This window comes from Rattus norvegicus, chromosome 2, assembly GCF_036323735.1.
Source record: "Rattus norvegicus strain BN/NHsdMcwi chromosome 2, GRCr8, whole genome shotgun sequence".
Lineage (NCBI taxonomy): Eukaryota > Metazoa > Chordata > Mammalia > Rodentia > Muridae > Rattus > Rattus norvegicus.
In genome coordinates this window covers 86,490,824-86,517,899 of record NC_086020.1, presented here as the reverse complement: position 1 = coordinate 86,517,899, position 27,076 = coordinate 86,490,824, and the positions used below count along the sequence as shown (strand labels likewise).

Here is a 27,076-nt window from a genome sequence, read left to right as displayed (position 1 = left end):
TGGGCTCTCTATCCTGCCTATTTAACATGTTTGAGATTAACTTCTTCTTGGGGTTTTGGTTTATCAGACAGGCACTTTTAAAAGATGGGTATTGTTTCCTCTCTCACACTATGGAGATTTAGGCTCAGAACCTTCATTAAGCAACAAGTCTAAACAAGATTCTGATGATATTGATCTTTTATGTGTTTTGGGACATAATATAAATATCCACATGGCCTTGCTTTGATTTCCAGCTCACAACAATGTATCCCTTAGTCTGGACTCTTTTGGTATCTAGAAATAATTTGACAAACACACTGATAAACCATATATAACTAAATTAAATTAATTTTAATTTAAAAAAGTATATGTGAGAAAACATTTTTCAAAATAAGGAGTCACATATATGTCTTTTTTATGTAAGATGCTTTATTCTATTGACATTTTCCTTCTTCCATTGTACATTTTTTATTTACATTTCAAATGATATTTCCTTTCGCAGATTCCCAGATATAAGCCCATGTCCTATCTCCCTCCCCTTCTTCTATAAGTGTGTTTCCCTCCCCAACCATCTCCCTTTCCTGCCCCCTGACATTCCCTACACAGGAGCCTAAGGAAGCCAGAAGCATGCACCAAATTTCTTGGATCTGGAATCATGGAAGACCTGAAACATTTGATGTAGATGTGAGGAAATAAACTTGCATATCCATCAAAAGTAGTGTAACTGAGAAAACAGTCCAGGTCACATATGAGATGATTATGCTCCATTATCCCTTCTGTCTTTTAAAAGTGGTAAGAATCCCTGCTATGATCATGGGGTCACCAAATGGTTCTATGGAATTATAAACGGGTAAATGAACTTTCTATATACTTTCATATTTCATTGTTAACACAATTTTCTTGATGGGCTGAATCTCATATATGCTTCTTGTTTTAGTGTATATATGTTTTTTGTTTCACTGCTTTGTTTTCTTAGCACAAATATCTCTACATAGTCTAGGATGTTCTAAAACTCAATATGTGGACCCAACATAAAACTCAGAAAGAGGTTCTTGCAAACTATCCTACCTATCTCCAATATCTGTTCTTTCATGTTTTCAAGATGTGTTTGGTATGCAAAGACTTTACCCCAGCCATTACATTCATAGGGTTTCTCTTCAGAATGTGTTTTTATGTACTTGGAGATGAAACTGTTCTGCAAAGGATTTACCACATTCATTAAATTCATAGGGTTTCTCTTTAGTATCTGTTCCTATATTTCCTTTGAGAGTCTGATGACTTGCAAAGGCTTTATATTTAAAGGGTTTCGCTCTAGTATGTGTTCCTTTATATATTTGAAGAGTTTGATGATTTGCAAAGGCTTTACCACATTCCTTACATTCATAGATTTTCTCTTTAGTGTGTGTTCCTTTATGTGTTTGCAGATATTACTGACTTGAAAAGGCTTCATCACATTCATTACATTCACAGGGTTTCTCTCTAGTATGTGTTCTTTTATGTACTTGGAGATGATACTTTCGGGCAAAGGTTTTACCACATTCACTACAGTTATAGGGTTTCTCTCCAGTATGTGTTCTTTTATGTACTTGGAGATGACCCTTTTGGGCAAAGGCTTTACCACATTCAGTACATTCATAGGGTTTCTCTCCAGTATGTGTTCTTTTATGTATTTGAAGTATTTGATGACTTACAAAGGCTTTATCACATTCATTACATTCATAACATTTCTCTCCAGTATGGATTCTTTTATGTATTTGAAAATATTGCTGAGATGCAAAGGCTTTATCACATTCATTACATTGATAGGGTTTCTCTCTCGTATGTGTTCTTTTATGTACTTGGAGATGATGATTTTGGGCAAAGGCTTTACCACATTGATTACATTCATAGGGTTTCTCTCCAGTATGTGTTCTTTTATGTATTTGAAGTACTTGATGACTTACAAAGGCTTTACCACATTCATTACATTCATAACATTTCTCTCCAGTATGGATTCTTTTATGTATTTGAAAATATTGCTGAGATGCAAAGGCTTTATCACATTCATTACATTGATAGGGTTTCTCTCCAGTATGTGTTCTTTTATGTACTTGGAGATGACACTTTTGGGCAAAGGCTTTACCACATTCAGTACATTCATAGGGTTTCTCTCCAGTATGTGTTCTTTTATGTATTTGAAGTATTTGATGACTTACAAAGGCTTTATCACATTCATTACATTCATAACATTTCTCTCCAGTATGGATTCTTTTATGTATTTGAAAATATTGCTGAGATGCAAAGGCTTTATCACATTCATTACATTGATAGGGTTTCTCTCTCGTATGTATTCTTTTATGTACTTGGAGATGATACTTTTGGGCAAAGGTTTTACCACATTGATTACATTCATAGGGTTTCTCTCCAGTATGTGTTCTTTTATGTATCTGGAGACTTTGATGACTTGCACAGGCTTTACCACATTTACATTTATAGGTTTCCTCTCTAGCATGTGTTTCTTTATGTATTAGGAGATATTGCTGACTTGAAAAGGATTTACCACATTCATTACACTCATAAAGTTTCTCTCCTGTATGTGTCCTTTTATGTAATCGGAGATATTGCTGACATGCAAAGGCTTTACCACATCCATTACATTCATAGTGTTTCCCTCCAGTATGTGTTCTTTTATGTACTTGGAGATGACATTGCTGTGCAAAGGCTTTGCCACATTCATTACATGCATAGGGTTTCTTTCCAGTGTGTGTTCTTTTACATGTTAGCAGATAATTTTTATATGCAATGGCTTTACCACAGTGATTATATTCACATGGTTTCTCTCCCATATCAATTCTTCCATGTCTTTGATAATTTTGATGTGTAAAGGCTTTATCACACTGAGTATATACATAATTCTTATCTTGAAGATGATCTCTTTCATGCCTGTGAAGTTAATTGACAGATGTAAATATTTTACCACCTTGATTACACTGATGAATTTGTCATCTGTTTGATTTACATTTAACATTTAGCGTAATTCTAGAAAGAAATCAGATTAATTCCTTTGTTTACACTCACAGGACATTATATATTCTTTTGTGAGTTCGTTTATATCTGTGATGGTTAAAGCTGTTAGTCCACGGTTCACATTTATGCCATTCTTTTCGCATGTGATTATTGTCACATCTTTGAAAAGAAATGGAAGAATTCAGAGATTTAACACAGTCATTGCTTTCATAACATTTTCCTATCATGTGAGTCATACTACATTGGAAAAGTGAACAAGGACAAATAGAAAAATTTCTACACTCCTTCTAATCACAGGGTTTTCATGCAGTGTGAGTTTGTAAATGTATTCCCTATGATATTAGAAGCTCCATTACTTGTAAACTTTAGACCTGAAAGTAAGGACTGCTAAAGATCTAAGTTTTCTGGGGAAAAAAAGAAATATATATTAAAGCAAGAATAACATTTCTACACTGTATTCCTACATTTTAAATATTTTTGCTCATCTTACAGATGTAGCATAGGTACTAAATTTCCTTCACAACTACCTTCTTGACTCTCATAAACTTGACATCTGAATAAATATTAGTAAATCACTAAAAGTATATAAGTAACAAGATTTTCCCTATACACTAAATCTTATTAGGTTGTTTAGGGACTTACTTTTTGTGAACACCTTCTGTGATTCCTGAGTGGTATCAAACTAAACGGATTGGCAGTCCTAAAAGTAACTCTCATGGGACTATGACTAAAAGCTTCTAAGACATTGCTTCCTTGTCTTATTTTTAGAAAATGCCTTTCAAACATGGATCAGCTGACACTGAATTAGATGGTTTTGTGATAAATTAGGAATCAACAGTGTACTTAAACCTGTGCTTATTAAGGCTGTTGCCTTTCCTTAAAACTTCCAGGACACATGAAAATGTCTTCAGAGACACATTTGTATTTGCTTGTTCATTAAACTTACCTTTCATATATTCTAGAACTTTGACAATGTTCTTCCATATTGCAGTCTCCCCATTTGTATCCTAAAATATAATACAGGAAAATATAGGACATATTATTTGAAATTCTACAACTGTTATTATCCTCATTGAACCTTAGAACATACCTTAAATATGTAACATTTTCACAATTGAAATTACAGAAGAACATCACTAACCCAGAAAAAAACTTTTACTCATATTTTAAGAAACTGAAAAAAAAATCACAGTCTTACCTATAGCAGTGAGGTTCCTGTAGGTCTCCAGCATCACATCTTTGTACAGCCTCTTCTCAGAAAGATCCAGCAAGGCCCATTCTTCCCCAGTGAAATTTATTTGAACATCATCATAGTTCACAGCATCCTAAAATATACGATAAATGTGTACAACAGAAAGTATAGGGGCTGGGGATTTAGCTCAGTGGTAGAGCGCTTACCTAGGAAGCGCAAGGCCCTGGGTTCGGTCCCCAGCTCCGAAAAAATGAACCAAAAAAAAAAAAAAAAAAGAAAGTATAATACAGAGGGGGAGCCTGAACCTCACTGATCCAGACCCACAGCTCCCTGCTCCCAAATCCCGTGGGAGGAAGAACTCACCTCCCAGACAGGTGGGCACTCCTGAGATTGCAGGGTAGGAGAGACCACCATTACTGCCCACCCTTGCCCACATCCCTGGCCCAAGAGGAAACTGTATAGGGCCTCTGGGAACAGAACAATAGGGGCACTCAACCCTGCAGTCCAGACACCGCCTGGACCTGAAGGGACCAGTCAAACAGCTGCCGGCACCCAAATCCCATGGGAGGGAGCACTAAACCTTCAGAAGGGCAGATATGCCTGGGAATGCAGAGGAGACTACACTCTGCCTACATTTCTGACTATAGAGGAAAACAACGAGCGCCATCTGGGCCCCCAGTGCACTGGGACCTGAGCAAAGGCTGGGCAGGCCCTTCTGGTTGCTGCCCAAATGGAGAGCTGAAATGCAGTCCCCAAGGAGTAACTTCAGGCATGAGACCAGAAATAAGACCAACTCTTCTGCTCCAAGTGACCTGCCTGGTGGACTCAGGACACACGCCCACAGGAACAGCTGAGGACCAGTAGACAGAAAAAACTACAGGCCTGAAAAAGAATACTCTGTTCCCATAACAGGCTGAAATAAAAAAGGAAAACAGGTCTACAGCACTCCTGACACACAGGCTTATACGACGGGCTAACCACTGTTAGAAATAGCAGAACAAGATAACACCAGAGACAACTTTATGGAGAGAGGCAAGCGCAGGAACCCAAGCAACAGAAACCAAGACTACATGGCATCATGGGAGCACAATTCTCCCACCAAAGCAAACACTGAATATCCAAACATACCAGAAAAGCAAGATCTAGATTTTAAATCACATTTGATCATGATGATGGAGGACTTAAAGAAAGACATAAAGAACTCCCTTAGAGAAACGCAGGAGAACATAAATAAACAAGTAGAAGCCTATAGAGAAGAATCAAAAAAAAAAAAAAATCCCTGAAAGAATTACAAAAAAACACAATCAAACAGGTGAAGGAATTTAAAATGGAAAAAAAACAATAAAGAAAGCAAAAAGGGAGACAACCCTGGATCTAGAAAACCAAAGGAAGAGACAAGTAGACGTAGATACAAGCATCACCAACACAATGCAAGAGATAGAAGAGAGAATCTCAGGAGCAGAAGATTCCATAGAAATCATTGACACAACTGTCACAGATAATGTAAAATGGTAAAAGCTACTGGAACAGGAAGAGACTAGAACAGGAAGAGACAGGAGGGAGAGAGAAGCCGTGGCAAGACGGTGGAGGCTGATGTTAAGATCTCTGTGTATTTACAGACCCCGTGAGAGAGAGACCCAACCGCCTGGTCAAGTGGGCACTCCTGAGGCTGCAGAGCGGAAGAGACCACCAACACTGCCCACCCCTGCCCACATCCCTGGCCCAAGAGGAAACTGTATAAGGCCTCTGGGCTCCCGTGGGGGAGGGCCCAGGAGCAGCAGGACCCCTGCCTGAGACACCGCGGGAACCTGAGGGAAACAGACCAGATAAACAGTTATCTGCACCCAAATCCCGTGGGAGGGAGAGCTAAACCTTCAGAGAGGCAGACAAGCCTGGGAAACCAGAAGAGACTGCTCTCTGCACACACATCTCGGACGCCAGAGGAAAACAACAAAGGCCATCTGGAACCCTGGTGCACTGAAGCTCCCGGAAGGGGCGGCGCATATCTTCCTGGTTGCTGCGCCTGCAGAGAGCCCGTGGGCAGCACCCCACGAGCGAACTTGAGCCTCGGGACCACAGGTAAGACCAACTTTTCTGCTGCAAGAAAGCTGCCTGGTGAACTCAAGACACAGGCCCACAGGAACAGCTGAAGACCTGTAGAGAGGAAAAACTACACGCCCGAAAGCAGAACACTCTGTCGCCATAACTGACTGAAAGAGAGGAAAACAGGTCTACAGCACTCCTGACACACAGGCTTATAGGACAGTCTAGCCACTGTCAGAAATAGCAGAACAAAGTAACACTAGAGATAATCTGATGGCGAGAGGCAAGCGCAGGAACCCAAGCAACAGAAACCAAGACTACATGGCATCATCAGAGCCCAATTCTCCCACCAAAACAAACATGGAATATCCAAACACACCAGAAAAGCAAGATCTAGTTTCAAAATCATATTTGATCATGATGCTGGAGGACTTCAAGAAAGACGTGAAGAACTCCCTTAGGGAAACACAGGAAAACATTAATAAACAAGTAGAAGCCTACAGAGAGGAATCGCAAACATCCCTGAAAGAATCGCAAAAATCCCTGAAAGAATTCCAGGAAAACACAATCAAACAGTTGAAGGAATTAAAAATGTAAATAGAAGCAATCAAGAAAGAACACATGGAAACAACCCTGGATATAGAAAACCAAAAGAAGACACAAGGAGATGTAGATACAAGCTTCACCAACAGAATACAAGAGATGGAAGAGAGAATCTCAGGAGCAGAAGATTCCATAGAAATCATTGACTCAACTGTCAAAGATAATGTAAAGCGGAAAAAGCTACTGGTCCAAAGCATACAGGAATCCAGGACTCAATGAGAAGATCAAACCTAAGGATAATAGGTATAGAAGAGAGTGAAGACTCTCAGCTCAAAGGACCAGTAAATATCTTCAACAAAATCATAGAAGAAAACTTCCCTAACCTAAAAAAAGAGATACCCATAGACATACAAGAAGCCTACAGAACTCCAAATGGATTGGACCAGAAAAGAAACACCTCCCGTCACATAATTGTCAAAACACCAAACGCACAAAATAAAGAAAGAATATTAAAAGCAGTAAGGGAAAAAGGTCAAGTAACATATAAAGGCAGACCTATCAGAATCACACCAGACTTCTCGCCAGAAACTATGAAGGCCAGAAGATCCTGGACTGATGTCATACAGACCCTAAGAGAACACAAATGCCAGCCCAGGTTACTGTATCCTGCAAAACTCTCAATTAACATAGATGGAGAAACCAAGATATTCCATGACAAAACCAAATTTACACAATATCTTTCTACAAATCCAGCACTACAAAGGATAATAAAGGGTAAAGCCCAACATAAGGAGGCAAGCTATACCCTAGAAGAAGCAAGAAACTAATCATCTTGGCAACAAAACAAAGAGAGTGAAAGCACACAAACATAACCTCACATCCAAATATGAATATAACGGGAAGCAATAGTCACTCTTCCTTAATATCTCTCAACATCAATGGCCTCAACTCCCCAATAAAAAGAAATAGATTAACAAACTGGATACGCAACGAGGACCCTGCATTCTGCTGCTACAGGAAACACACCTCAGAGACAAAGACAGACACTACCTCACAGGGAAAGGCTGGAAAACAACTTTCCAAGCAAATAAATGGTAAGAAGAAGCAAGCTGGAGTAGCCATTCTAATATCAAATAAAATCAATTTTCAACTAAAAGTCATCAAAAAAGATAAGGAAGGACACTTCATATTCATCAAAGGAAAAATCCACCAAGATGAACTCTCAATCCTAAATATCTATGCCCCAAATACAAGGGCACCTACATACATAAAAGAAACCTTACTAAAGCTCAAAACACACATTGCACCTCACACAATAATAGTGGGAGATTTCAACACCCCACTCTCATCAATGGACAGATCATGGAAACAGAAATTAAACAGTGATGTCGACAGAATAAGAGAAGTCATGAGCCAAATGGACTTAACGGATATTTATAGAACATTCTATCCTAAAGCAAAAGGATATACCTTCTTCTCAGCTCCTCATGGTATTTTCTCCAAAATTGACCATATAATTGGTCAAAAAACGGGCCTCAACAGGTACAGAAAGATAGAAATAATCCCATGCGTGCTATCGGACCACCACGGCCTAAAACTGGTCTTCAATAACAATAAGGGAAGAATGCCCACATATACGTGGAAATTGAACAATGCTCTACTCAATGATAACCTGGTCAAGGAAGAAATAAAGAAAGAAATTAAAAACTTTTTAGAATTTAATGAAAATGAAGGTACAACATACCCAAACTTATGGGACACAATGAAAGCTGTGCTAAGAGGAAAACTCATAGCGCTGAGTGCCTGCAGAAAGAAACAGGAAAGAGCATATGTCAGCAGCTTGACAGCACACCTAAAAGCTCTACAACAAAAAGAAGCAAATACACCCAGGAGGAGTAGAAGGCAGGAAATAATCAAACTAAGAGCTGAAATCAACCAAGTAGAAACAAAAAGGACCATAGAAAGAATCAACAGAACCAAAAGTTGGTTCTTTGAGAAAATCAACAAGATAGATAAACCCTTAGCCAGACTAACGAGAGGACACAGAGAGTGCGTCCAAATTAACAAAATCAGAAACGAAAAGGGAGACATAACTACAGATTCAGAGGAAATTCAAAAAATCATCAGATCTTACTATAAAAACCTATATTCAACAAAACTTGAAAATCTTCAGGAAATGGACAATTTCCTAGACAGATACCAGGTATCGAAGTTAAATCAGGAACAGATAAACCAGTTAAACAACCCCATAACTCCTAAGGAAATAGAAGCAGTCATTAAAGGTCTCCCAACCAAGAAGAGCCCAGGTCCAGACGGGTTTAGTGCAGAATTCTATCAAACCTTCATAGAAGACCTCATACCAATATTATCCAAACTATTCCACAAAATTGAAACAGATGGAGCACTACTGAATACCTTCTACGAAGCCACAATTACTCTTATTCTAAACCACACAAAGACCCAACAAAGAAAGAGAACTTCAGACCAATTTCCCTTATGAATATCGACGCAAAAATACTCAACAAAATTCTGGCAAACCGAATTCAAGAGCACATCAAAACAATCATCCACCATGATCAAGTAGGCTTCATCCCAGGCATGCAGGGATAGTTTACTATACGGAAAACCATCAACGTGATCCATTATATAAACAAACTGAAAGAACAGAACCACATGATCATTTCATTAGATGCTGAGAAAGCATTTGACAAAATTCAACACCCCTTCATGATAAAAGTCCTGGAAAGAATAGGAATTCAAGGCCCATACCTAAACATAGTAAAAGCCATATACAGCAAACCAGTTGCTAACATTAAACTAAATGGAGAGAAACTTGAAGCAATCCCACTAAAATCAGGGACTAGACAAGGCTGCCCACTCTCTCCCTACTTATTCAATATAGTTCTTGAAGTTCTAGCCAGAGCAATCAGACAACAAAAGGAGATCAAGGGGATACAGATCGGAAAAGAAGAGGTCAAAATATCACTATTTGCAGATGATATGATAGTATATTTAAATGATCCCAAAAGTTCCACCAGAGAACTACTAAAGCTGATAAACAACTTCAGCAAAGTGGCTGGGTATAAAATTAACTCAAATAAATCAGTTGCCTTCCTCTATACAAAAGAGAAACAAGCCGAGAAAGAAATTAGGGAAACGACACCCTTCATAATAGACCCAAATAATATAAAGTACCTCAGTGTGACTTTAACCAAGCAAGTAAAAGATCTGTACAATAAGAACTTCAAGACACTGAGGAAAGAAATTGAAGAAGACCTCAGAAGATGGAAAGATCTCCCATGCTCATGGATTGGCAGGATTAATATAGTAAAAATGGCCATTTTACCAAAAGCAATCTACAGATTCAATGCAATCCCCATCAAAATACCAATCCAATTCTTCAAAGAGTTAGACAGAACAATTTGCAAATTCATCTGGAATAACAAAAAACCCAGGATAGCTAAAGCTATCCTCAACAATAAAAGGACTTCAGGGGGAATCACTATCCCTGAACTCAAGCAGTATTACAGAGCAATAGTGATAAAAACTGCATGGTATTGGTACAGAGACAGACAGATAGACCAATGGAATAGAATTGAAGACCCAGAAATGAACCCACACACCTATGGTCACTTGATTTTTGACAAAGGAGCCAAAACCATCCAATGGAAAAAAGATAGCATTTTCAGCAAATGGTGCTGGTTCAACTGGAGGGCAACATGTAGAAGAATGCAGATCGATCCATGCTTATCACCCTGTACAAAGCTTAAGTCCAAGTGGATCAAGGACCTCCACATCAAACCAGACACACTCAAACTAATAGAAGAAAAACTAGGGAAGCATCTGGAACACATGGGCACTGGAAGAAATTTCCTGAACAAAACACCAATGGCTTATGCTCTAAGATCAAGAATCGACAAATGGGATCTCATAAAACTGCAAAGCTTCTGTAAGGCAAAGGACACTGTGGTTAGGACAAAACGGCAACCAACAGATTGGGAAAAGATCTTTACCAATCCTACAACAGATAGAGGCCTTATATCCAAAATATACAAAGAACTCAAGAAGTTAGACCGCAGGGAAACAAATAACCCTATTAAAAAATGGGGTTCAGAGCTAAACAAAGAATTCACAGCTGAGGAATGCCGAATGGCTGAGAAACACCTAAAGAAATGTTCAACATCTTTAGTCATAAGGGAAATGCAAATCAAAACAACCCTGAGATTTCACCTCACACCAGTGAGAATGGCTAAGATCAAAAACTCAGGTGACAGCAGATGCTGGCGAGGATGTGGAGAAAGAGGAACACTCCTCCATTGTTGGTGGGATTGCAGACTGGTACAACCATTCTGGAAATCAGTCTGGAGGTTCCTCAGAAAACTGGACATTGAACTGCCTGAGGATCCAGCTATACCTCTCTTGGGCATATACCCAAAAGATGCCTCAACATATAAAAGAGACACGTGCTCCACTATGTTCATCGCAGCCTTATTTATAATAGCCAGAAAATGGAAAGAACCCAGATGCCCTTCAACAGAGGAATGGATACAGAAAATGTGGTACATCTACACAATGGAATATTACTCAGCTATCAAAAACAACGAGTTTATGAAATTCGTAGGCAAATGGTTGGAACTGGAAAATATCATCCTGAGTGAGCTAACCCAATCACAGAAAGACATACATGGTATGCACTCATTGATAAGTGGCTATTAGCCCAAATGCTTGAATTACCCTAGATCCCTAGAACAAACGAAACTCAAGACGGATGATCAAAATGTGAATGCTTCACTCCTTCTTTAAATGAGGAAAAAGAATACCCTTGACAGGGAAGGGAGAGGCAAAGATTAAAACAGAGACTGAAGGAACACCCATTCAGAGCCTGCCCCACATGTGGCCCATACATATACAGCCACCCAATTAGACAAGATGGATGAAGCAAAGAAGTGCAGACTGACAGGAGCCGGATGTAGATCGCTCCTGAGAGACACAGCCAGAATACAGCAAATACAGAGGCGAATGCCAGCAGCAAACCACTGAACTGAGAATAGGTTCCCCGTTGAAGGAATCAGAGAAAGAACTGGAAGAGCTTGAAGGGGCTCGAGACCCCATATGTACAACAATGTCAAGCAACCAGAGCTTCCAGGGACTAAGCCACTACCTAAAGACTATACATGGACTGACCCTGGACTCTGACCCCATAGGTAGCAATGAATATCCTAGTAAGAGCACCAGTGGAAGGGGAAGCCCTGGGTCCTGCTAAGACTGAACCCCCAGTGAACTAGACTATGGGGGGGAGGGCGGCAATGGGGGGAGGGTTGGGAGGGGAACACCCATACGGAAGGGGAGGGGGGAGGGGGATGTTTGCCCGGATACCGGGAAAGGGAATAACACTCGAAATGTATATAAGAAATACTCAAGTTAATAAAAAAAATAAAATGAAAAAAAAAAGAAATAAAGATGAACATAGAAGTATAAGAAATCAGGAAAAATAGGTTTCAGCAATGAAAGTGTACCAGAAGGTGCTGAAGGGAAGAAGCATGTCTTGGTGAAATAATTTCTAAACATTCTACCCAAGACCCAAGGGATTTTATGGCCTAAAGCTGCATTCTTCTACATGCTGACCTCCAGTTGAACCAGCACCATTTGCTGAAAATGCTCTCATTTTTCCATTGGATGGTTTTGGCTCCTTTGTCAAAAATCAAGTGACCATAGGTGTGTAGGTTCATTTCTTGGTCTTCAATTCTATTCCACTGGTCTATCTGTCTGTCTCTGTACCAATACCATGTGGGCGGTAATGGGGGGAGGATGGGGAGGGGAACACCCATACAGCAGGGGAGGGGGAGGCTTAGGGGGATGTTGGCTGGAAACCGGGAAAGGGAATAACAATTGAAATGTAAATAAGATAATAAAGACGGAAAAAAAAAATCACACAAAAGACCTCTAGCTGAATATTTCATAGGGTCAATTTCCCATTGAAATCTTGTAAGCTCACCCTCCCCTGAATGCACAATGCTCAGCAATTTCTTGGCCTTACAGATTAACTGATTAAGCTCTGTATACAGGTCCTGATGGATTTTGCCATATAAAGTTCTGATATCTTCTACACTCCTCCAAAGACCATATGATCTTCCCAGCAGGAAAATCATTTATGATATCTTTTTCTGTTTTAATATACTTCTGCTATTGTGATTAAATCTTTACCTAAAAGCATCTAAGTTAATGACACTGTCAGACCACAATCCATCACTGTGGAAGCTTAGGATACAAATTCATGGAAGAAATCTAAGAAAAAAACAAAGAGGGAAACTGTGATGGTGTTCATGTGTTTGATCCAGGAAATGGCACTATTAGAAGGTGTGGTCTTGTTGGAGTAGGTATGTAAATGTAGGCATGGGCTTTAAGACCCTTGTCTTAACTGTCTGGAAGCCAGTCTTCTAGCTGCATTCAGATGAAAATGTAGAACTAGTCTCCTCCTGCATCATGCCTGCCTGGATGCTACCAGATTACACCTTGACAATAATGGACTGAACATTTGAACCTCTAGTCCTGGCTCAATTAGAGGCTGACATTAAAAGAGTTGCCTTGGTCATGGTGTTGATTCACAGCAGTAAACCCTAAGTTAAACAGAAACATTGTTTACTGTTCATTGTTTATTAGTCACATAGTCTTATCCACCCCAGGCACACTTGCTTAGGGATACTGCTACCCAAAGTAGAAGACCCATCCTATATCAATCATCAATCAGCAACATGGCTCAAAGACATAGAAACAAGCCATTCTCCTGCGGGCATGCCCACAATTGATTCTCCTTGAGCTGACTCTAGGTTATGCCATAATGACAGCCAAAGCTAACTAGGACAAAGAGAGAATAATATACTTTAAAAGGTTTTAAACAGTCAAGACCAATATGGTACCTATATCAATCACTTAAGTATCAAACACCCAACAAGAAAACAGCTGGAAAACACAGATATGTCAACACATGAAAAGAGATCTGCAAAGATCAAAAACTAAAACTCTTCATGGATGTGGCCAAGCAAAAACTGAAGAATGTCATTAGATAATACAATAAATTTTCAAAATACAAATATATGTGAAGGCCTATGATTTTCCAGAGGGGGAAGGGACAATACAAATTGATGTGTAATTGATAAAATCACAACATAGGTAACAACACTGATGAAAGAAGAAACAGAGAGATACCAACAAGTAGAACACCATACCTTTTGTGAAAACTCCAGTGTTATAGTCAAGAACAAGATGAAAGAAATCACTTGTTAGCATTTCTACTGTGCACTCCACCTTTCTCCATTGGCAATAATAGAAAATGTGTTGTGCAAAGAGAGCTACTCCATCAAAATTGAACAGATTTGTTAGAGCATGCTGATGTTTCAACGTTAAACAAAAATTTTTCACAGCTGAAAGTACCTCTTTCTCTTACAATAAAGAAAAGTATCAGTGGGGGAGAGAGCTAAACACCCAGAAGTGCAGACAATCTTGAGAGCGCAGTACTGACCACCACGTCTACCCGCCTTTGCCCACATCCCTGGCCCAAGATGAAATTGCATTAGTGCCTCTGGATAGAAGAATACAGAAGCAGTCAGGGGCAGGAACCTGCAGGTTCTGGTCTGTGCCCAGAACTGAACTGAACCAGTCACACAGCTCCCTGCACCTAAATCCCATGGAGGAGAGAGCTGGACCCTCAAAAGTGCAGATACTCCTTTCAACTCGGAGGAGACTACTCTCTGCTCATACTCTCTACACAACAGGAAAGAGCCTAGTGCCATCTGTTACCTCTGGGCACAGGTACCTAGGAGCAGTCAGGCGCAGCTGTGATTAAAAAAAACTCAGGTGACAACAGATGCTGGTGAGGATGTGGAGAAAGAAGGACACCCCTCCATTGTTGGTGGGATTACAAACCACTCTGGAAATCAGTCTGGAGGTTCCTCGGAAAATTGGACATTGAACTACCTGAGGACCAAGCTATACCTCTCCTGAGCATATAACCAAAAGATGCTTCAACATACAACAAAGACATATGCTTCACTATTTTCATAGCAGACTTATTTATAATACAGAGAAGCTAGAAAGGACATAGATAGAATAGAGGAAATGGATACAAAAAATGTGCTACATCTATACAATGGTGTACTACTCAGCTGTCAAAAACAAAGACTTCATGAAATTCATAAGCAATTGGATTGAACTAGAAAATATCATCCTGAGTGAGGTTAACCCGATCACAGAAAAACACACATGGTATGCACTCACTGACAAGTGGATATTAGCCCAAAATCTAGAATTACCCAAGATACAATCCACAGACCACAAGAATCTCAAGAACAAGGATGACCAAAATGTGGATGCCTCACTCCTCATTAAAAGGGAAAACAAAAATACTCATAGGAGGGGATATGGAGGCAAAGTTTGGAGTTGAAACTGAAGGAACAGTCATTCAGAGCCTGCTCCACATGTGGCCCATATATAGAGAGCCACCAAAATTAAATAAGAATGATGAATCTAAGAAGTGCAGGCTGACCGGAATCAGATATAGCTGTCTCCTGAGAGACACAGCCAGAGCATGTCAAATACAGAGGCAAATGCTAGCAGCAAACCACTGAACTGAGAACTGGACCCCCGTTAGAGGAATTAGAGAAAGGATTGAAAGAGCTGAAGGGGCTTGCAATCCCATAAGAACAACAATGCCAACCAACCAGAGCTTCCAGTGACTAAACCACTACCCAAAGACTATACATGGACTCACCCATGGCTCCAACTACATATGTAGCAGAGGATGGCCTTGTTGGGCACCAATGGAAGGAGAAGCCCTTGGTACTGCCAAGGTTGGACCACCAGTGTAAGGGAATGTTGGAGGTAGGGGTGGTAAGATTGAGTGGATGGGGAGGGGAACACCAGTATAGAATAAGGGAAGGCAGAGGGGATAGGAGGCTTATGCACAGGATCTGGAGCCAGAACAGATCATCTTGAGTAACCAGTCTAGTCTCCAGTGGTGAAACTGGGAAACCATCCCAGACAAAAGACTTTTGACCCTGTCTACCCTGCAAGATATTCAGGGCAGTGGTGACCTAGAGCTTGTGGGTGTGGCCTAAACTAAGTCCAAGCCAAAAGAAGGATCCCATCCCTGACATAGTCATTTTGGCCAATAAGCAAACAATGGATGACTCAGAAACCTAGGGTTGAACCATTGTAGGATGGACCCAAAAAAAAAAAGTTATTCTGGAAAAACTCTTATATAATGCATAGCCCAATACTCATCACAGAGGCTCCCTTCAACTGCTCCTGGGAACACATGCAGATAACCACGCCCAAAATTTAGGGGAGCTTGAGGCATCCTAAGAAATTGGACAAGGAAGGATTGTTGGAGCCAGATGTTCAAGGACACCATGAGAACAAGGCCCACTGAAGCAATGAAATAGAGCTCCTATGGGCACCGGAAGGGAAGTAACAATCATGGATCCTGCATGGATTTGCACTAAGCCCTCTGCATATAGGCTGTGAATGATAGGCTTGGATGTTTTGGGAAAATACTAACAGTGCCTAACTGGTGTCTTTGGCTCTTTTTCCTGCTCTGGAACCTTTCCTCCCTAATGGGTTAACTTGTCCAGTCTTGATATAAAGGTTTATGCCTAGTTTTATGACACCCTGTTATGCACTGTTCCGTTGATATCACTAGGAGGCTGGCCCTATTCTGAAGTGACATGTAGGAGCAGTTGACATAGGGGAGAGAGGAGGTGAGGGGTTGAAAGGAGAGGGGAATAGGAATGCTTTTCATAGGAATAAAGAAAAAGTAAATTATAGACAGGCTTCATAACTCTCACAAAATTAACTCAAACTGACTCCTAACCTTCTGTCTTTTTTATCTACCAGCTATTGATATTTCTTCCAGAGAGTCCCATGCTCTAGAGTTCTTAGAAATGAATCAGAAAGGTTTGATATCACCTGTATACCCTTAGGGTCACAGGTAAACACAAATCCACTAAATTCCAAACATAAAACAGCATGTAAGAATAATTTTATGTCTGTTTACTGCTACATAATCTATATTACAAGATGTGGCATCAGCCTTATCTACACACTCAACCCCATGCACACCTGAGAAACCTCTACAGCTCAGAAACTTCCTTTTTTCCCTAGAATTAAATATCCCCGAATCATGGAAAATTAGAAACATTTTTATTTTAATTTTTATTGCTTTATTTATTTTTCAAAAATAAGGTGCCTCTATGTAACCTGGACTGTCCTGGAACTCATTTTCTAGACCAGTATGGTCTTGAACTCAACGAATCACCTGCCACTCGATCTAGAGAGTTCTAGGCTTAAAGATACAGATTACCATCAAGCATTTAAATGTTGTTTTTACATATCTGTGTATGTCTCTGTGTTGTTATTATGTGTGCATTTGTGTGTTTATGTGTTACGTGCCAGTGCTCACAGACTTGTATATGTACATCAAGTAAGAGTAGATTATCAGATCTTCTGGAGGTGGAATTAAAAGCAGTTGGAGTCACATATGTTTCTTGGAAACTGAATAGTGGTCTTCTGGACGAGCATCAAGTGCTCTTAATGACTACTCTATCTCTCATGCCCTAAGATTCTAACCAATTATTTCTGAAAATTGATCTTCATGATGATTTTCCTATCAGGTCTTACCACTTAGTAAAATTTATGGGATAAACCAGGAAGTAGAATGAAATGTTCAGAACTTCTACACACCAGACCTTCAGTTCCATTATTTTCCCACCAAACATAAAAAACAATACCTGTGTATGCACACCATATAGTGACAGTATAAGCACCACATCATACCATAGCTGGTCTGTAGAGCTTTACTCTCCCCAAGGAATGCATCAAGGAAGCTCAGAGGCCAAGGGCGACTGCCCAGGTTGGTACATGGACCAACAGAACCAGTCTGATTAACAGTCCATCCCCAAGTCAGAAACTCTGAGAGCCCAGTTAGACTGCTCCCCATGATCAGGAGACATTAACTCCCAGACTCACCATTGTGTAGATGGAATTTGCCTGTGCAATTCTCTACAGCAGCACCAGAGGAAAATCCTGGAAGGAACACAAAAGCTACCTTCCATTGGTATTTCTGATTTGTAGGCCATGTCAGAATCTTTCATTAGCAAGGGTCAAGTAGCAACTCCTCAAATGAATGAGTAGGGATTAAATGACTTAGACAACACAGACCTTCCTAGTCTTATCCTTTCTGGAAAATTTGTATTTTAGTATAAACTATTCTAGTCTCCCAGAGTACTTGCTATTACTCTTCCAAGATATGAGAACCCTTCTTGTGAATACATCAATTTTAAATTTGGTCTCTGAACACAGTTCTTAACACATGTCCTCTTCATTTGTAGTTCCCAAGTAAAAGCCTCAGAGGTCAAAGAACACTGACTCACTGGTACCTTTTGCTTCTCATTGAAATGTCAAACCTCAGCAAAAAGGGAGATCAAGCACTGTCTTCCCAGCACTAGAAAGCAGAAACAAGTTAGGTGTTCAAGACAATTTGCAATTGCATAATGTGAGACACACCTCTATTGCGAGAGGCACTGATGTATACAGAAATAACTGGAAATGAAATAACAGTTTTCATGACCAAGAAACATTGGAGACTAGAAACAAAGGGAGATTAGAGCAGTGGTGCACTTTAAGAAGAGAAAGTTTAAAACATGATAGCAATAAGTGATGTTTTTAAAAGGTAAAAATAATTTTAAACAAGCCACTTAGATATACTGTCTTGGAATAAGTGGAGGTGCTTCCTTAGTAGACAGAATGTCATTAAAAGATACCAATTGATCTAGCCCCTCTGCACAGTGATAGCTGCTATAGTATGAAACCTGACACACACAGGTACAGTCAATGAGTTAGCCTGTGTCTCAATCTTCTGAAGTGAATTAACTCTGTCAACCAGGACTGTACATGACTTCATAGAAGATTTCTATAATTGGAAATTCAATATTCATTGGCTCAAGCTAACCTCTGCAAATCTTAATCCTATAAATCTGGTCTGTCTTCATTAACACGGCATGAATTAATACGTTAGGAAATTACAAATCACTCACCTTGTGTCAATGTTCTTAATGGTGGCCCCTGCAGCTCACTGTCTTAAACCTGAGTCTGTGATCTAGCTATAGCCTATCCTATTTCCCTCTGCAGTGCACCCAATAAACTGTTCCTACTATTCTGGTCTGCAAACACAGGCCATGACCACAAAGAAATCTTTTTCCTGTAACTGCAATTGGCAGTTAACTACCTGAATCAAATTTGTAACTTTCAAACTCTATGATGGTATAGCCCTTTAAGAATTTAGCAATTTGGTCTTCCTGGTTGCTGCCGCCGCAAAGAGCCCGTGGGCAGCACCCCGCCAGCGAACTTGAGCCCCGGGACCACAGGTAAGACCAACTTTTCTGCTGCAAGAAAGCTGCCTGGTGAACTCAAGACACAGGCCCACAGGAACAGCTGAAGACCTGTAGAGAGGAAAAGCTACACGCCCGAAAGCAGAACACTCTGTCCCCATAACTGACTGAAAGAGAGGAAAACAGGTCTACAGCACTCCTGACACACAGGCTTATAGGACAGTCGAGCCACTGTCAGAAATAGCAGAACAAAGTAACACTAGAGATAATCTGATGGCGAGAGGCAAGCGCAGGAACACAAGCAACAGAAACCAAGACTACTTGGCATCATCGGAGCCCAATTCTCCCAACAAAACAAACATGGAATATCCAAACACACCAGAAAAGCAAGATCTAGTTTCAAAATCATATTTGATCATGATGCTGGAGGACTTCAAGAAAGACGTGAAGAACTCCCTTAGGGAAACACAGGAAAACATTAATAAACAAGTAGAAGCCTACAGAGAGGAATCGCAAACATCCCTGAAAGAATCGCAAAAAATCCCTGAAAGAATTCCAGGAAAACACAATCAAACAGTTGAAGGAATTAAAAATGGAAATAGAAGCAATCAAGAAAGAACACATGGAAACAACCCTGGATATAGAAAACCAAAAGAAGGGACAAGGAGATGTAGATACAAGCTTCACCAATAGAATACAAGAGATGGAAGAGAGAATCTCAGGAGCAGAAGATTCCATAGAAATCATTGACTCAACTGTCAAAGATAATGTAAAGCGGAAAAAGCTACTGGTCCAAAACATACAGGAAATCCAGGACTCAATGAGAAGATCAAACCTAAGGATAATAGGTATAGAAGAGAGTGAAGACTCCCAGCTCAAAGGACCAGTAAATATCTTCAACAAAATCATAGAAGAAAACTTCCCGAACCTAAAAAAAGAGATACCCATAGGCATACAAGAAGCCTACAGAACTCCAAATAGATTGGACCAGAAAAGAAACACCTCCCGTCACATAATAGTCAAAACACCAAACGCACAAAATAAAGAAAGAATATTAAAAGCAGTAAGGGAAAAAGGTCAAGTAACATATAAAGGCAGACCTATCAGAATCACACCAGACTTCTCGCCAGAAACTATGAAGGCCAGAAGATCCTGGACTGATGTCATACAGACCCTAAGAGAACACAAATGCCAGCCCAGGTTACTGTATCCTACAAAACTCTCAATTAACATAGATGGAGAAACCAAGATAATCCATGACAAAACCAAATTTACACAATATCTTTCTACAAATCCAGCACTACAAAGGATAATAAATGGTAAAGCCCAACATAAGGAGGCAAGCTATACCCTAGAAGAAGCAAGAAACTAATCGTCTTGGCAACAAAACAAAGAGAAGAAAAGCACACAAACATAACCTCACATCCAAATATGAATATAACGGGAAGCAATAATCACTATTCCTTAATATCTCTCAACATCAATGACCTCAACTCCCCAATAAAAAGAAATAGATTAACAAACTGGATACGCAACGAGGACCCTGCATTCTGCTGCCTACAGGAAACACACCTCAGAGACAAAGACAAACACTACCTCACAGTGAAAGGCTGGAAAACAACTTTCCAAGAAAATGGTCAGAAGAAGCAAGCTGGAGTAGCCATCCTAATATCAAATAAAATCAATTTTCAACTGAAAGTCATCAAAAAAGATAAGGAAGGACACTTCACATTCATCAAAGGAAAAATCCACCAAGATGAACGCTCAATCCTAAATATCTATGCCCCAAATACAAGGGCACCTAAATACGTAAAAGAAACCTTACTAAAGCTCAAAACACACATTGCACCTCACACAATAATAGTGGGAGATTTCAACACCCCACTCTCATCAATGGACAGATCATGGAAACAGAAATTAAACAGTGATGTCGACAGAATAAGAGAAGTCATGAGCCAAATGGACTTAACGGATATTTATAGAACATTCTATCCTAAAGCAAAAGGATATACCTTCTTCTCAGCTCCTCATGGTATTTTCTCCAAAATTGACCATATAATTGGTCAAAAAACGGGCCTCAACAGGTACAGAAAGATAGAAATAATCCCATGCGTGCTATCGGACCACCACGGCCTAAAACTGGTCTTCAATAACAATAAGGGAAGAATGCCCACATATACGTGGAAATTGAACAATGCTCTACTCAATGATAACCTGGTCAAGGAAGAAATAAAGAAAGAAATTAAAAACTTTTTAGAATTTAATGAAAATGAAGGTACAACATACCCAAACTTATGGGACACAATGAAAGCTGTGCTAAGAGGAAAACTCATAGCGCTGAGTGCCTGCAGAAAGAAACAGGAAAGAGCATATGTCAGCAGCTTGACAGCACACCTAAAAGCTCTACAACAAAAAGAAGCAAATACACCCAGGAGGAGTAGAAGGCAGGAAATAATCAAACTAAGAGCTGAAATCAACCAAGTAGAAACAAAAAGGACCATAGAAAGAATCAACAGAACCAAAAGTTGGTTCTTTGAGAAAATCAACAAGATAGATAAACCCTTAGCCAGACTAACGAGAGGACACAGAGAGTGCGTCCAAATTAACAAAATCAGAAACGAAAAGGGAGACATAACTACAGATTCAGAGGAAATTCAAAAAATCATCAGATCTTACTATAAAAACCTATATTCAACAAAACTTGAAAATCTTCAGGAAATGGACAATTTCCTAGACAGATACCAGGTATCGAAGTTAAATCAGGAACAGATAAACCAGTTAAACAACCCCATAACTCCTAAGGAAATAGAAGCAGTCATTAAAGGTCTCCCAACCAAGAAGAGCCCAGGTCCAGACGGGTTTAGTGCAGAATTCTATCAAACCTTCATAGAAGACCTCATACCAATATTATCCAAACTATTCCACAAAATTGAAACACATGGATCACTCCCGAATTCCTTCTATGAAGCCACAATTACTCTTATACCTAAACCACACAAAGACCCAACAAAGAAAGAGAACTTCAGACCAATTTCCCTTATGAATATCGACGCAAAAATACTCAATAAAATTCTGGCAAACCGAATCCAAGAGCACATCAAAACAATCATCCACCATGATCAAGTAGGCTTCATCCCAGGCATGCAGGGATGGTTTACTATACGGAAAACCATCAACGTGATCCATGATATAGACAAACTGAAAGAACAGAACCACATGATCATTTCACTAGATGCTGAGAAAGCATTTGACAAAATTCAACACCCCTTCATGATAAAAGTCCTGGAAAGAATAGGAATTCAAGGCCCATACCTAAACATAGTAAAAGCCATATACAGAAAACCAGTTGCTAACATTAAACTAAATGGAGAGAAACTTGAAGCAATCCCACTAAAATCAGGGACTAGACAAGGCTGCCCACTCTCCCCCTACTTATTCAACATAGTTCTTGAAGTTCTAGCCAGAGCAATCAGACAACAAAAGGAGATCAAGGGGATACAGATCGGAAAAGAAGAGGTCAAAATATCACTATTTGCAGATGATATGATAGTATATTTAAATGATCCCGAAAGTTCCACCAGAGAACTGCTAAAGCTGATAAACAACTTCAGCAAAGTGGCTGGGTATAAAATTAACTCAAATAAATCAGTTGCCTTCCTCTATACAAAAGAGAAACAAGCCGAGAAAGAAATTAGGGAAACGACACCCTTCATAATAGACCCAAATAATATAAAGTACCTCAGTGCGACTTTAACCAAGCAAGTAAAAGATCTGTACAATAAGAACTTCAAGACACTGAGGAAAGAAATTGAAGAAGACCTCAGAAGATGGAAAGATCTCCCATGCTCATGGATTGGCAGGATTAATATAGTAAAAATGGCCATTTTACCAAAAGCAATCTACAGATTCAATGCAATCCCCATCAAAATACCAATCCAATTCTTCAAAGAGTTAGACAGAACAAATTGCAAATTCATCTGGAATAACAAAAAACCCAGGATAGCTAAAGCTATCCTCAACAATAAAAGGACTTCAGGGGGAATCACTATCCCTGAACTCAAGCAGTATTACAGAGCAATAGTGATAAAAACTGCATGGTATTGGTACAGAGACAGACAGATAGACCAATGGAATAGAATTGAAGACCCAGAAATGAACCCACACACCTATGGTCACTTGATTTTTGACAAAGGAGCCAAAACCATCCAATGGAAAAAAGATAGCATTTTCAGCAAATGGTGCTGGTTCAACTGGAGGTCAACATGTAGAAGAATGCAGATCGATCCATGCTTATCACCCTGTACAAAGCTTAAGTCCAAGTGGATCAAGGACCTCCACATCAAACCAGACACACTCAAACTAATAGAAGAAAAACTAGGGAAGCATCTGGAACACATGGGCACTGGAAAAAATTTCCTGAACAAAACACCAATGGCTTACGCTCTAAGATCAAGAATCGACAAATGGGATCTCATAAAACTGCAAAGCTTCTGTAAGGCAAAGGACACTGTGGTTAGGACAAAACGGCAACCAACAGATTGGGAAAAGATCTTTACCAATCCTACAACAGATAGAGGCCTTATATCCAAAATATACAAAGAACTCAAGAAGTTAGACCGCAGGGAAACAAATAACCCTATTAAAAAATGGGGTTCAGAGCTAAACAAAGAATTCACAGCTGAGGAATGCCGAATGGCTGAGAAACACCTAAAGAAATGTTCAACATCTTTAGTCATAAGGGAAATGCAAATCAAAACAACCCTGAGATTTCACCTCACACCAGTGAGAATGGCTAAGATCAAAAACTCAGGTGACAGCAGATGCTGGCGAGGATGTGGAGAAAGAGGAACACTCTTCCATTGTTGGTGGGATTGCATACTGGTACAACCATTCTGGAAATCAGTCTGGAGGTTCCTCAGAAAATTGGACATTGAACTGCCTGAGGATCCAGCTATACCTCTCTTGGGCATATACCCAAAAGATGCCTCAACATATAAAAGAGACACGTGCTCCACTATGTTCATCGCAGCCTTATTTATAATAGCCAGAAAATGGAAAGAACCCAGATGCCCTTCAACAGAGGAATGGATACAGAAAATGTGGTACATCTACACAATGGAATATTACTCAGCTATCAAAAACAACGAGTTTATGAAATTCGTAGGCAAATGGTTGGAACTGGAAAATATCATCCTGAGTGAGCTAACCCAATCACAGAAAGACATACATGGTATGCACTCATTGATAAGTGGCTATTAGCCCAAATGCTTGAATTACCCTAGATCCCTAGAACAAACGAAACTCAAGACGGATGATCAAAATGTGAATGCTTCACTCCTTCTTTAAATGAGGAAAAAGAATACCCTTGACAGGGAAGGGAGAGGCAAAGATTAAAACAGAGACTGAAGGAACACCCATTCAGAGCCTGCCCCACATGTGGCCCATACATATACAGCCACCCAATTAGACAAGATGGATGAAGCAAAGAAGTGCAGACTGACAGGAGCCGGATGTAGATCGCTCCTTAGAGACACAGCCAGAATACAGCAAATACAGAGGCGAATGCCAGCAGCAAACCACTGAACTGAGAATAGGTCCCCCGTTGAAGGAATCAGAGAAAGAACTGGAAGAGCTTGAAGGGGCTCGAGACCCTATATGTACAACAATGTCAAGCAACCAGAGCTTCCAGGGACTAAGCCACTACCTAAAGACTATACATGGACTGACCCTGGACTCTGACCCCATAGGTAGCAATGAATATCCTAGTAAGAGCACCAGTGGAAGGGGAAGCCCTGGGTCCTGCTAAGACTGAACCCCCAGTGAACTAGACTATGGGGGGGAGGGCGGCAATGGGGGGAGGGTTGGGAGGGGAACACCCATAAGGAAGGGGAGGGGGGAGGGGGATGTTTGCCCGGAAACCGGAAAGGGAATAACACTCAAAATGTATATAAGAAATACTCAAGTTAATAAAAAAAAATGTAAATAAAGAAATATAGCAAATAAAAAAATCTTAAAGCTAAAAAAAAAAAAGAATTTAGCAATTTAAATTTTAATCAAGTAGACAAAAATGTGATTGTCCAGTAGAGCTACAGACTAAGATCAAGGTCCCCTGAAGCAACATTAAGAGAGATAACCTCAGAAATATTTTTATAAGGTTGGAGGTACACCTGTTCTAGAATTGATATGCCTTCTTATAGAAAAAGAACTTAATGAACTTAAGACATTAATCAAGAAAAAAATTCTTGAAGAAGAGCATGCATCCAGTTCTCGGTAGTGCTAAAAGAAAACTCAGACTACAAAAGATGGATACAGCAAAGATATTTCCACAGGATTTATTTAGTATACCAGTGTTCTGGAACAGCAAATCAGTTTTCAGTGACAGGGTTCAGTGCCAGGGGATGAGAACTCAGAAGGAAAGAAAGAAAAGCTGGGATCAGGAAGTTTTACACTACCTATATCTAAGTCAAGCAAGATTCTTAAGAAGACTACCATCTTGTATATTACTTCCTGGGGAACAGTGGAAAGAAATGGGGGACTTCTATTAAAACAGCAGAAACCATAATATAATGATACAAACACAAAAGGAGGTTAAACAAACAATGCTGCAAAAGGGGATCACAAGGTATATCAACAACAATATTTGCCAAGGCCACAGTTATCTTGGAACTGATAACTAGAGAGAGTCCTGTGTGCTGGGAAGTGCTGTGTTCTCAGGATCAGAACAAACTCCTCTCCAAATGCTCAGGCCTCAGACCATAACCAACTTTCTCAAACATATCCTTGGTTTTGGAGAAGAAGATTCATTTATTTTCTATACTTCAGAGTCATAAAGAACACTCCCAAGGCGTAGCTCCAGGCTGTTACTGGCTCTTCCAAGCACTTTCTTGGGTTGAGAAGGAGCTATGCTATGTTCCTTGTATTTATGTGAGGACTTCAGGGCAAGCTCTTGCTTGATCAGGCAAGCCCTCAACCCAAACATATTTTTCCCCTTTTGTACCTGTCTCCTGCGTTCTTATTACCCATCTGACAGAACTATGATCTTCTCAAGACAAAATTGGAACTTTCTGGCCCATTAGGCCTTAATGTTAGTTGTATACCCATTAATATCCCTTTGAGCAGCTTCTGAGACACCGGACATTCATTATGGGACTTGGTAGAGTCGTCTCATTTCTTATGGTATGAAGCCAAAGTTCTAGACAATACTAATGAACAAATATGTGTATCCTATCAGGTTAACATACTATGAATTTTGAGGCTATTGTAGATGTAGTCCTCGATTAGCTAAATTCTACTTCGTGTGACTTAGTATCTCCTAACCATAGGCAAATCCTTTACATCAATTCTACTCTTTTACATTACACCTTCCTCATGTGCAACCCAAGACATGAGATTCCATTTATTACCACCAGCACATTAAGTCCAAAGGATCTTACTCCAAAATGGAGAAATTCTACAGATGGTAGAGAAACAAGGATTTTCTAAGTTTAGCCACCAGCCATCCTCTGAAGCACAAAAAGCATGGTGAAGCTGGCCACAATGATGATTCTTCTACAAATAGCCCTTGTTCCAAACGCTCTGTACAAGTACACCACCCAAAGTGATGTTACATAGTGGCCAATACACAGGCTAAGGAATTGCAAATGCCACAAAAGAACTCCCAAGGAGCCACTAGCTCCCCTCTGCACCGAGGAGGGCCTACAACACAAAATGCTCCCGAGGCTCAGCAACCCACTCCTCCCAAGACCGCGGCCCTTTGCTCACCATTTCACCAGCTCAACGTGAATGCACCACAGCTCTCGGTAGTACCACAGAAAGCCATAAACTACTCAGCTTTCCAACCAAGCAGGAAGCAAGTCACCCGGAAGAGCCTGCCTCCCTTTCTGACTGGCGGTCCATCTGGAAGTCCTGATTGGCTGGTAGGACTGAGTGA

General features: G+C 40.0%; 1 protein-coding gene across 1 annotated transcript; it reads right to left on the bottom strand.

Annotated features, from left to right (window-relative positions):
• Positions 1-309: 309 nt before the first annotated feature.
• Znf431l13 (zinc finger protein 431 like 13) lies at positions 310-27,076 on the bottom strand. The gene is made up of 4 exons (XM_039103577.2): positions 26,908-27,076; positions 4,184-4,310; positions 3,932-3,992; positions 310-2,901 (listed from the first exon to the last, which is right to left on the bottom strand). The coding sequence occupies exons 1-4, from the start codon at positions 26,908-26,910 to the stop codon at positions 1,407-1,409; spliced, it is 1,686 nt and encodes a 561-aa protein (XP_038959505.1). The 5' UTR covers positions 26,911-27,076; the 3' UTR covers positions 310-1,406.